General features: G+C 36.2%; 1 protein-coding gene across 1 annotated transcript; it reads right to left on the bottom strand.

The window, feature by feature from the left end:
• On the bottom strand, window positions 1-1,326 carry LOC131865669 (aspartic proteinase nepenthesin-1-like). The gene has a single exon (XM_059215343.1). The coding sequence runs from the start codon at window positions 1,324-1,326 to the stop codon at window positions 1-3; it is 1,326 nt and encodes a 441-aa protein (XP_059071326.1).
• Window positions 1,327-11,368: the final 10,042 nt, after the last annotated feature.

The following is an 11,368-nucleotide window of genomic DNA, read 5'->3' as shown; positions in this document are numbered from 1 at the left end:
TTAAAGAGAATCACACTTAGTGGGCTTGAAAGAGAGCGTGTTCTGAGAATTGTTGTAAAGGATATGGAAGTTTTGCTGCTGTATGTTTCCGAAGATGGAAGGATTCCCCGATGGTTCACCCAACATTGCCAGGCACAAGAGATTTTCAGATGCCTGAATGAAAAAGTTGTCTGCCGGAAGCTCGTAATCCACGCCGCCTTTGAAGTTGAAGACGAGGGTTGGCAAGGTGAGGTGAGCGGATGATGTGTCGTAACAAAGATCCAAACCTGTAGAAGAGCCGTCTACAGGAGTGAGATCAATGGCGGACTGAATTGCTTCCTTAAGAGGAGAGTAGGCAGCCTGGTCCAGGATGGTAACAGTGGTTCCCGAGTCGATGATCATATCTCCGCTGCCGTCCGATTGCAGATCGAAAGTTCCAGGAGGAATATCTAGTGCCTTACCATTGAGGGTGATTCCTGTAATAGGAATGTACCAGAAAGTGGGAATGATACTGCTCTTGATGAGTGGGAGAGTCTTGGCTCCTCCGCTCAAGGAAGCACCCTCGCCGAAAAAGAGGGGGCTGGTTTGTGAAGAAGAGTCGGTGATGGGCAAAAGACAGTAAGAGAACATGTTCTCTGCTTTGGAACCCAGCTGTGAGATAAGGGAGAGACCACCTCTTCCCAGTCCCACAAGGCCACCACCCTGAGAGAATCCTTGTCCTTCGTTGTCATGCCCGCATCCAAATGCAATGCCTTTAACCTTGCTGCTCCCAATTGACAATGTCTCGTAAGCCAGGTCGCCGCTGGTGAAGGAACCATCGCCATTCTTATACATAAAGGTACAATCTGGATTGCATCCGGTTTGTGTACTCCCCAAGGCGTCACAAAGAGAATCACCGCAGGGAATTGTGGAAAATGTGGGGAACTTGGAGGGGTCGCAGATTGGCGTAGGCTGAGAGAAGCAGTCCTTGCAAGGCTTGCACTGAGTCCAAATCAGATCGCTCCCCGTGTCCACAATCGCTTCGAAGCTCACAGAGGGCGTTCCCAGTGCAACGCTCATCAGAAATTCTCCATCCCCTACTTCAACGGGCGTTTCAGCGTCTAATTGCCCTCTTATCAATGCCTCTATCTTCTTCATTCGCTTCTTACTTCGATCCACAGCCAAACCCAATCTCTCAGAAAAACCCAACTCTCTCTCTGATCTGCGCGTCATATTCACCCTTATTTTTACATTTTCATCGCTGCTAGACTTCGGCCAACCACTAAACAGTCTGTCCGAAGAACATGATATCGTTGGAATAGTAAAGCATATCAAGACCACAAAACCCAACAGCTTTGAACGCTCCATTTCTCTTTTTCTTTTCTAAACCTCGAAACCTTTTTCTGCTCTCATCTACTCCACTCCATGCAATATATATACACAGAGAGAGTGAGAAGGAGCCTTAAATCAAAATCAACAGATTCCCCGACGTGTCCACATAACAATATCGATCCTCTTAGAAGGATAGACGAATTTATTTAATTTCCCCTTCTCTATCTCTGCCCGTCTGGAATTGTTCTAGAAGTAGAATAGACTGCTGCAATTCGAAGTGAATCGTATTTTTTTCTGTCCATACCTTCACTAAGTATTTCCGTACACTTAACTCGTAATCCAATTCCTTCTTCCCATTGAATTTTGTGGACCCATTCAGATCGAAATTCCAAAACGTGTTGTAACCGGAGGGTTAGTTTTCTAGAAATATTTAAAATTAGTTTACACATAATTATTCTTAGTCGGTTTATCCGGCTTTCCAACTTATTCTCCTTCTTGTTTATCTCATTCTTAAATTTTGCTCTAATTAGTTTATTCATTTTTAAGATTTAGAGATTTTACTTGTACAAAAGTGTTATATTCAATGCTCTATTATGTATTCACATTACCGCATCCTATCATAAAGTTCTATTCAAGGATTTATACCAGAAAGAAAAAGTACATGAAAGTTAATGTAATCTATGTGGTTGAACATCCACATATATAAATCATCTAAATTGAATTTTATTTTTATTCTCGTTCTTATTTATCTTATTTCTCAATTTTACTTGTGCAGAAGTGTTATATGCAATGTTCTATTATATATTCACATTGCCATATCCTATCATAACGTTTTGCTCAAGGATTTATACCAGAAGGAAAAAGTAGATAAAAGTTAGCGTAATCTATGTGGTTGAACATGCAAGTATATAAATCATCTAAATTGAATTTAAGAATCCATCTTTTAAGAATTGGGTATGTAGTTGTATCAGTGATAAGCATGAAAGTCATGTCAACTAGGGATCACTCCCCATGTCCACAATTGTTTTATGTCAAATCCATAGATATGCGTAAGTTCTATATGTGTGAATATAAATTCTTCCCTAACATTTGATCTAATAAATCTCACTTTTCGTCAATTTACCTTGAAGTTAACTCTTCACTAATTGTCAAGCATTCGCAATAGTTAAAATCACATTAGGGAGCCTGGTAGATCACTAGGGTCAAGTTCTCCTAGGTTATCCTTCGGAATGGTCGGCTTCACGAGCCTGGCCAATTTAGGTAAATGGAAAAGAAGCATGCAAATTTCCCAAGATGAAAACTTTGATGGAGATAGATTCATCTTGGTGCTCCAACCACAAGCGTTTCTATGATAAATGTTTCATTTATGCAAATTCGTATTCAATGAATTCTCAAAGCGACTGCATGTTAAATAAATGCACATTGAATTCTTTCAAAAACCAAAATGTTCAATAAATCACATAAAACAGGTACTAAATGTAATTATGATAGAATAAAAGGTTTGGAGTTAAAAAATTCGAATTTAAATTGCTAAATCTCAAGGGTCAGTATTGTATGGTGCAATATTGATTGGACGCCCCATTATTGACCAATAACAGAAAAAAGGCTAATACTTATGTAGAGAATAAATGCCTAGACATTGAGGTGTGGATGGAGAATAATCTAATAATAAATGTGATACATACGAATGTGTGCATGAATCCACGGGATAAGATAGAATATAAGGGGGTGTATGTAAATTAATAAGGGTGGCTAATTAGAGAATGGGCCAAGATTTCGACAAGATTGCATCATTTCTTGATATATGGTTGAATTAATCCATCCTCTAATAATATACCCAAAACTAAGGATAGTTTGACTAGATTAAAATATTTTACCATTATGTTTTGACCATACATTGACGTGCATGTGAATCCTAAAACAGTAATACATCTCAAAGCATATGGAATGTGGAATATATCGTTTAAATTAGATGCTTGGACGTCAAATAATAGTTAATATAGATAGAGTAATGGACCTTGGCACATACTAGCATGTGATACTCATTCTTTACATTTGAATCCTTCATGAGAGCCTAAAAAATAGAGAAATTATGTATAGTGAGTAGCTTATATCTCAAGAATTAAATAGACATCAATAAAATACGTGAACCTATTTAACAATCTAGAAGATTAAGAAATATGAAAATGAGTAGTAAGTTTAGGGGTATCTTCATGTGCAAAAGGTTCTGTGACGTAGTGCCCTATGGTATATTGATACTACCACATCCTATCATATAAAAGCTTTATTTAGAAATGGTGATTGCATGCTTCATATGAGAGAAATTATAGAAGAGGGAAAATAGTACATGAATTTATTATGCCGAAGGCATCTCTTATATGAATTGGATGAGCTGTTTTTGGGCATCAACGATTGTGAGTAAAGGAGACAGCATTGCAAGACGATTGGGAATATTGGAGCTGTCCGCTGTCCATTAGTTTTATTCTTCATTTTTTGTCAGAATGTGTGCACTGCCCATCATCTCTCGATCTTCTCATTTTACCACTATCTCTCCTCTTGCAGTCACGATCAGATGAGATTTTTTCGAAAATTCTACTCCTCCATTAATGCAAACATAGTACTCTCAAATATTTGAGCGTTCCTGCCACTTGTTCCGTGTGCCTCTTTAATAATTCATAAATGTCATTATTTTCTTATTTTTTATTTCTATACAATTTAGTTGTTGCACGGTTTCCCATGATAAGTGAATGGTGGGACCTTTTTTAATTACTAAGTACACTCAACCTTTATGTTTCCATTTGTCTAAATCAAACCATCTAGTAATTCCGAAACCCTAAAAAAGTTGTATGGGTTTTATAGACACTTCAAAATTTACTATGTTTGTATGTGTTAAAATGACTATGTTAGTGGGTTTTAAGTTATTTACTTATTATTCTGTTAATGTATTATATATAATAATAATATTATTGAATAGAAACCTATTTGTTTAAATAGTTCAAGTAATTTATGGTGAAAATGTAAATAGAATAGAATAATTTTTTATTTTCAAATAGAAATAAACTATTCAAATCATGTAAATTGTATTAGTATTATTGTAATATTATCATAAAAACTCAACCTTCAAGGACCCAACAAAAAAACAGATGCGAACCAACCCATAAAAACCAGGGAAAAGCAGCCCCATAGAACAACAGACAAGAACAATACAGAATTTCTACATAACAAAACTACAACACTTTGACCAATTTGTCATTCTTCTGAATGACATCCTCATTGATTTTCTGAACTTTCTTAATGATGTTGTCAACACGGGTCACACCCTTATCTTTTCTATGGAGCCTCATCGCTGGACCAAGTAGGGGCTTCTCTTTCGTATCCAGATCTGCATCCACATCCTCTGAGGGAGCCCTAAGTTTCTTACAAGTACCAGCATTCACAACCTTAGCTTTCTTCACCATCTCAATGCTACCAGTGGGGCACTTGCCCTGAGAAATATAATGAAGAACTTCAGCCTATTCATTGAGTCTACGTAGACCAATGCTAGTATTGTTCATGGCAGACATACTCACCTCCACCACCACACTCAAACTATGCTGATGTTTATAAGTCATTTTCCAAAGCCTTAATGTGCTCTTCATGTTCCTCCTTAAGGTCTTTAATACCATTAGCCAGGGTATGCGTATTCGAGACCTAGTACTGTTGAGGTCCCCATTAGGTGGATTGGCCTTCTCTTTGAGATTATTAATCTCTTGAAAAATCTAGGTGAATTGGGCATTTTGGTTATCCTTTAAATTCCTCAAGTTAATATTCGTAATCGTATTCTCAGGGACCGACAAACCATCTCCTTAGGAGTAAACCCACCACCAAGAGTAGGTATAGAAACATTGACACCCTAATCCTCCGCAGGCCCGTCCAAATCAATCTGAGAGGCATTCGATCGCTTAGAATAATTCTCGTTGACATTGTTAAATACTTTGGTTTTGTCAATAGCTCTTGACATAGAAACGCTGGCCACTCTTTTAACCTTCACATCAGAACTACCGTCCATCGAATTAGGGACATGTTCAGGGTCATCCTCCTCGTTAGATAAAATAATTTATTTTCTGCTAGTACGGTTAGGGATTTTAGACGATGAGGGTCCTTGTTTATTATAAATGTGAAAGACTTCGTTCCCATCGAAGTCCACCTCTTCATCAGAAGAGATTTCCCCATAATGAATATGGACATTCTTCTTGTATTCTATACCAGTTTTAGCACTCGTATTCCTCTCGACATGGATAGTCTTGGCATACTTCATAATCAACGGGAATAAGCCCTCATGGAGAACAAGGGAGGATGCACATTTCTCGTGAGCCCTAATGCTATTATTCAATGATGAGACCAAATAAAAGGCCAAGGAAATGCACTTGTGATGCCGAAAATGATTAATAATGACAAAGTGATAGCTAAGTAAGCTACAGGATTTACCATCAACGGTGAGGCGGCGCACGATAACCTCTGAGACCTCGTACCATGGCTTTGAAAGTGATTTTTTCTCCCACCCAACATTATTATTCTTTCTCACCTTCTCCCTTTCCTTCGGCGGGAAAAAGGTTTTCATCGCCACCATCGCACATTTCTTATGCTTGTAGAATTTGGTGCCCTTGTTCAGAATTTTGGACACCTTAGCCACCATCTCCTCATTAACCTCCAGCTCCATACCATAGACACAGATAAAACCATCCTTCCACCCATTAAGAAAGGCCTCAGTAACAAGGGCATCCACACCATGAAGCATCTCGATATAACTAGTCAAAACTCCTACCGAAAGTTCTTTCCATACTGCTTCCTTATTTCGTCATTTTTCGCAGACTATGGGATCCAAATGGTTCCTATCTCCCCTAATATTAAAAAATACTAATTCTCAACAACCTGCAACACAAACAGAGTTGACATAAACCATATAAAAACAATTAAAAAAGCCACCAGAAAGTTCGTCTTTCCCCTCATAAAAGAAGTCTTGCCCACGACACTTTGGAAGATGTCATTCTCCATCATTTCCAAAAACCCCTTGAGCTTCGCAAGCATCATAATCATTACGGAGTAGGTTAAGAAGATCCACTGGGATCTTATGATAAATGTTCCAAAGTTTCCTACTTGCCAAGTCGGCCCCAATGTTGGCCTAAATATCCGCAACCTTATTACCTTCATGGTAGACATGTGAAATGTTAAATTCACAGAAGCCCCTGAGAGGAATTAGGCTATCTTGAATAATATGTTTAATCAACCAAATAGGAGAGGAGGAAGTCGTTAAACAATGATGTTTAGGGAGTCACACTCCAACCAGACCCTTCTCAAACCTTTCTCTTTGGCCAATTTGATATTGGTATAAATTGTGAAGGCCTCATTAAAGTGATTTGTCTGGGTACCCAAAGAGAGGGCCATTGTCGAGACCATCCTGCCATTGTTATCACGCACCACTTCCCCACATCCAGCAGGTCTGGGATTCCCATTCGCCACACCATCAATTAATGTTACTTTAGGTCCAATATTTTTTTTAAATGTTATAAAAATTGATTAACAAGATATGAGAAAGAGTTTATTGAATTAATAGATAGAGAGAGAAATCAATCCAATGTCATTTCTTTCAATGAAATGGAAAATATTTTTGCAGGAAGAGCATCATCAAGAATCAAGACAATAGATAAAGTAGTAAATGTTGTCAAGTGAGTGCTAAGATCAACTTTCCCATTGGACTTCTCAAAACATGGTACCTCTATTTTCTTTGAGATGGGATTCTTTAGGACGGTATATGAAAGTAGTCCACGTGTGCAATATGGTGGAAGAGTTAGTTGGGATTAGGTTTGGCTTGTGCTGGGCAATTATTCAGATGTCCAAATCTCTGCTACGATACATAATTTATAAGGATTATTTCCATAAAAAAATAAACCAACTGAATAATTGTAGTGCTCTATTGTATTTAAGTTAAGAGTGTAAAATTATCCCTTTCCCAATTGAATGATCCTTCTTCCTTTCTAGCTATACATTGAATAATAAATAAATATTTTCCAGCATCTATATCCATTGCGATAAGAATCTTCGATAGAAAAATAATAATAATAAGTAAAGAAAAATGAAATGGCATTATAATAGAATACATTATTTTCATGACCAAAAATAGTAAATTAATGGATACTAAGCGATTGGAGCTAGTTAAATGCCTTGCTGAAGGAGTAATTACCAAAATAAAAGAAAAAAGAGAAAAGAGGAGACTATGTTTAAACTGGTTCAATTTAAAACTTCTACATTGCCAAGCACTAAGAAAGAATTTTTTATATCATTGTAGATCTAAATGCATCTCACCTTAGGTGGTTAATCGGGTCAATGGAGATGGAAAAATCCTTTACAAAGGCTGCACATTATCTAGTAAGCACAATAGTTTTAAAAGATAATAAATAAATAATAAGAATGAAATTAGAACAAGAATTTAATCAAGTGTAAATGCACTCCACTCATCACCTTCGTCGCCCAATTGAATAAACTAAGAAAATATAAGCTAAGCTACTAGTTTAGATGTTGTCCAATGCCATTAGAAACTATATGAATAGCATGTTGGACACCTTATCCACCATCTCCTCATCAACCTCTAGCTCCATACCATAGACACAGAGCACACCATACTTCCACCCATGAACAAAGGCCTCGGTAACAAGGGCATCCGCACCATGAAGCGTCTCGATATAACTAGTAAAAACACTTATCGAAAGTTCTTTGCATACTGCTTCCTTATTTCATCATTTTTCATAGACTATGGGCTCCAAACGGTTCCTATCTCCCCCAATCTTGGAAAATACCGATTCTCAACAACCTGCAACACAAACAGAGTTGAGCTAAACAAAAACAATAAAAAACGCCACCAGAAAGTTTGACTTTCCCCTCATAGAAGAAGTCTTGCCCAGGACACTTTGGAAGACGTCATTCTCCATCATTTTCGAAAGCCCCTTGAGCTTCCCACGCATCATGATCATTACGGAGTAGGTTAAGAAGATCCTCTGGGATCCGATCATAAATGTTCCAAACTTTCCTACTTGGCAAGTCGGCCCCAATGTTGGCCTAAATATCGGCAACCTTATTACCTTCACGATAGACATGTGAAATGTTAAATTCGTAGAATCCCCTGAGAAGCATTAGGCTATCTTCAATAATATGTTTAATCAACCAACTAGGGGAGGAGGAAGTTGTTAAACAATTAATGATGTTTAGGGAGTCACACTCCAAGAAGACCCTTCTCAAACCTTTCTCTTTGGCCAATTTGATATTGGTATACGTTGTGAAGGCCTCACTAAAGTGGTTTGTCTAGGTACCCAAAGAGAGGGCCACCATCGAGACCATCCTGCCATTATTATCACGCACCACTCCCCCATATCCAGCAGGTCCGGGATTCCCCTTCGCTGCACCATCAATTAATGCTACTTTAGGTCCAATATTTTTTTTTAAACGTTATAAAAATTGATTAACAAGATATGAGAAAGAGTTTATTGAATTAATAGATAAAGGGAAAAATCAATCCAATGTCATTTGTTTCAATGAAATGAAAAAGATTTTTGCAGGAAGAGAATCCTCAAGAATCAAGCCAATAGATAAAGTAGTAAATGTTGTCAAGTGAGTGCTAAGATCAACTTTCCCATTGGACTTCTCGAAACATGGTACCTCTATGAGCTTTGAGATGGGATTCTTTAGGACGGTATATGAAAGTAGTCTACGTGTGCAATATGATGGAAGAGTTAGTTGGGATTAGGTTTGGCCTGTGCCGGCCAATTATTCAAATGTCGACATCTCTACTATGATACATGATTTATAAGGAGTGCTTCCATAAAAAAGTAAACCAACCAAATAATTGTAGTGCTCTATTGTATTTAAGTTAAGAGTGTAAAATTATCCCTTTCCCAATTGAATGATCCTTCTTCCTTTCTAGCTATACATTGAATAATAAATAAATATTTTCCAGCATCTATATCCGTTGCAACAAGAATCTTCGATAGAAAAATAATAATAATAATAAGTAAAGAAAAATGAAATGGCATTATACTAGAATACATTATTTTCATGACCCAAAATAGTAAATTAATGGATACAAAGCAATTGTAGCTAGTTAAATGCCTTGCTGGAGGAGTAATTACCAAAATAAAATAAAAAAAGAAAAGAGGAGGCTCTGTTTAAACTGGTTCAATCTAAAACTTCCTAATATTATCCTCGTGTGACATACATTGTCGAGCATTGAGAAACATAGAATTTTTTATATCGCTTGTAGCTCTAAATGCATCTCACCTTAGGTGGTTGATCGGGTCGAGGGAGATGGAAAAATCCTTAACAAAGGTTGCACATTATCTAGTTAGCACAATAGTTTTACAAGATAATAAATAAATAATAAGAATGAAATTAGAACAAGAATTTAATCAAATGTAAATGCACTCCACTCTTCACCTTCATCGCCCAATTGAATAAACTAAGAAAATATAAGCTAAGATGTTAGTTTAGATGTTGTCCAATGCCCTTAGAAACTATATGAATAGCATATTGGGCCGCCATCCCTCCTCTTACCCTCCTTGCATTGTCAAGGTGAAATAAGTATGAGGTTGATTTAATAATTATTTAAAATTTATATGTTTTATTTACTATTCATTGTGTGTTTCTTACTTGTTAATGCTTTATCAATTGTAAACTATGTAATACTACGAAAACTTTTTCCTTGGAATATATAATTAGTTCTCTCTCCCTCTATATTAAGGATATTTTTTAAGAAATTATTGTTTATTTAAATAAATATAATAATATCTATTTAAGAATTATCTCAACCAATATTTTATTCATCTGAGAAGTTTTTTGGCTATCTAAAAATCTAATAAGTGTCAACTCTCTCAAATAATTGATTTTAGTATCCTTTGTGTTCATTGGACTATAATAATACGTAAGTAGACACTGCAACATAGATCATGTGAAATTGAAATTAACATGTTAGGATTTACAAGGTGAAAGAGTGAAGATACTATGATTTTTTGTAGGCAATCAAAACTTTTCTCAATAATTGTGTTATTATGTTGTAGTCCACTAATATTTTAATTTTTTAGGTCATGAAAAAAAGTTCCAAAACCTAATGCAATCCTATTAAAATGTTGAAAACAAGTAATCATGTCACATTATCAATGGCTGAAAATTGATGTGTGGTCTAACATCCATACTCTGAAGCACAAATACATTACATAATTTAATTTTATTATCTAAGGTGCGTGATAGTGTAGTAGCAACCTTTCAAATGAGAGGCCCCGATTCACCATCAATAAGTTTTCTATATAAGATTTGTGTAAGATGTCATCGAATGCACTATAAAGCGTTGATAGGTAATCGTGAATCGTGATATAGGCATAGCCTTAAATATTAGCACTTTTAAATAAATTGCAAAGGCTCCAAAATGATATTCTTAATTCTCGGGAACTCGTCTTCTCTAGTAGAAAATTATACAATAGTAATTGTGAGAAAATTAGAGAGACCTTCTTAGCAACAACCTTACCTTATATATAGGCTACATTAAATTGTGTTTGATCTTAGTAATGTGAAATGCGGACATGATTGAAAATAAGTATTATTTGAATGTATAAATCACACACACGGATCTTAAAGTTAAATACCATTAAAAATATTCATAGGCATACAATAATTTATTTTACACTTAAGACTTGAAGAAAAGATAAGACCATTACAAATGCTTTATAATTATATAAATTCTCTTGTCGTTGTTTTAACACGCAATTTATATTTTGATAATCAATTATCGCACCGTCATTTCCATGCCAAAATAACACACATAGTGTAGCATATCATAAGGAACCATAAATGAAGGTCCCCGAGAACAACAGGGGCCAAACAATTTTACTGAAAATAAGCAGCTACGAAGATGAAAATTTACATGATTCGCATATCGGACAGTGCAATAGGCAGACGCAGGAGACGAGATCACATATTGCATTCGAAGGACAGAGGAAGAGGAAATGAGAGAGACAGAAAAAGAGAAGAAGAAGAATTAGAAGAGGGAGATGATGAT

Source organism: Cryptomeria japonica, unplaced genomic scaffold (assembly GCF_030272615.1).
Source record: "Cryptomeria japonica unplaced genomic scaffold, Sugi_1.0 HiC_scaffold_116, whole genome shotgun sequence".
NCBI classification, from domain to species: Eukaryota; Viridiplantae; Streptophyta; class Pinopsida; order Cupressales; family Cupressaceae; genus Cryptomeria; species Cryptomeria japonica.
This window is presented reverse-complemented; position numbering and strand designations above follow the sequence as displayed.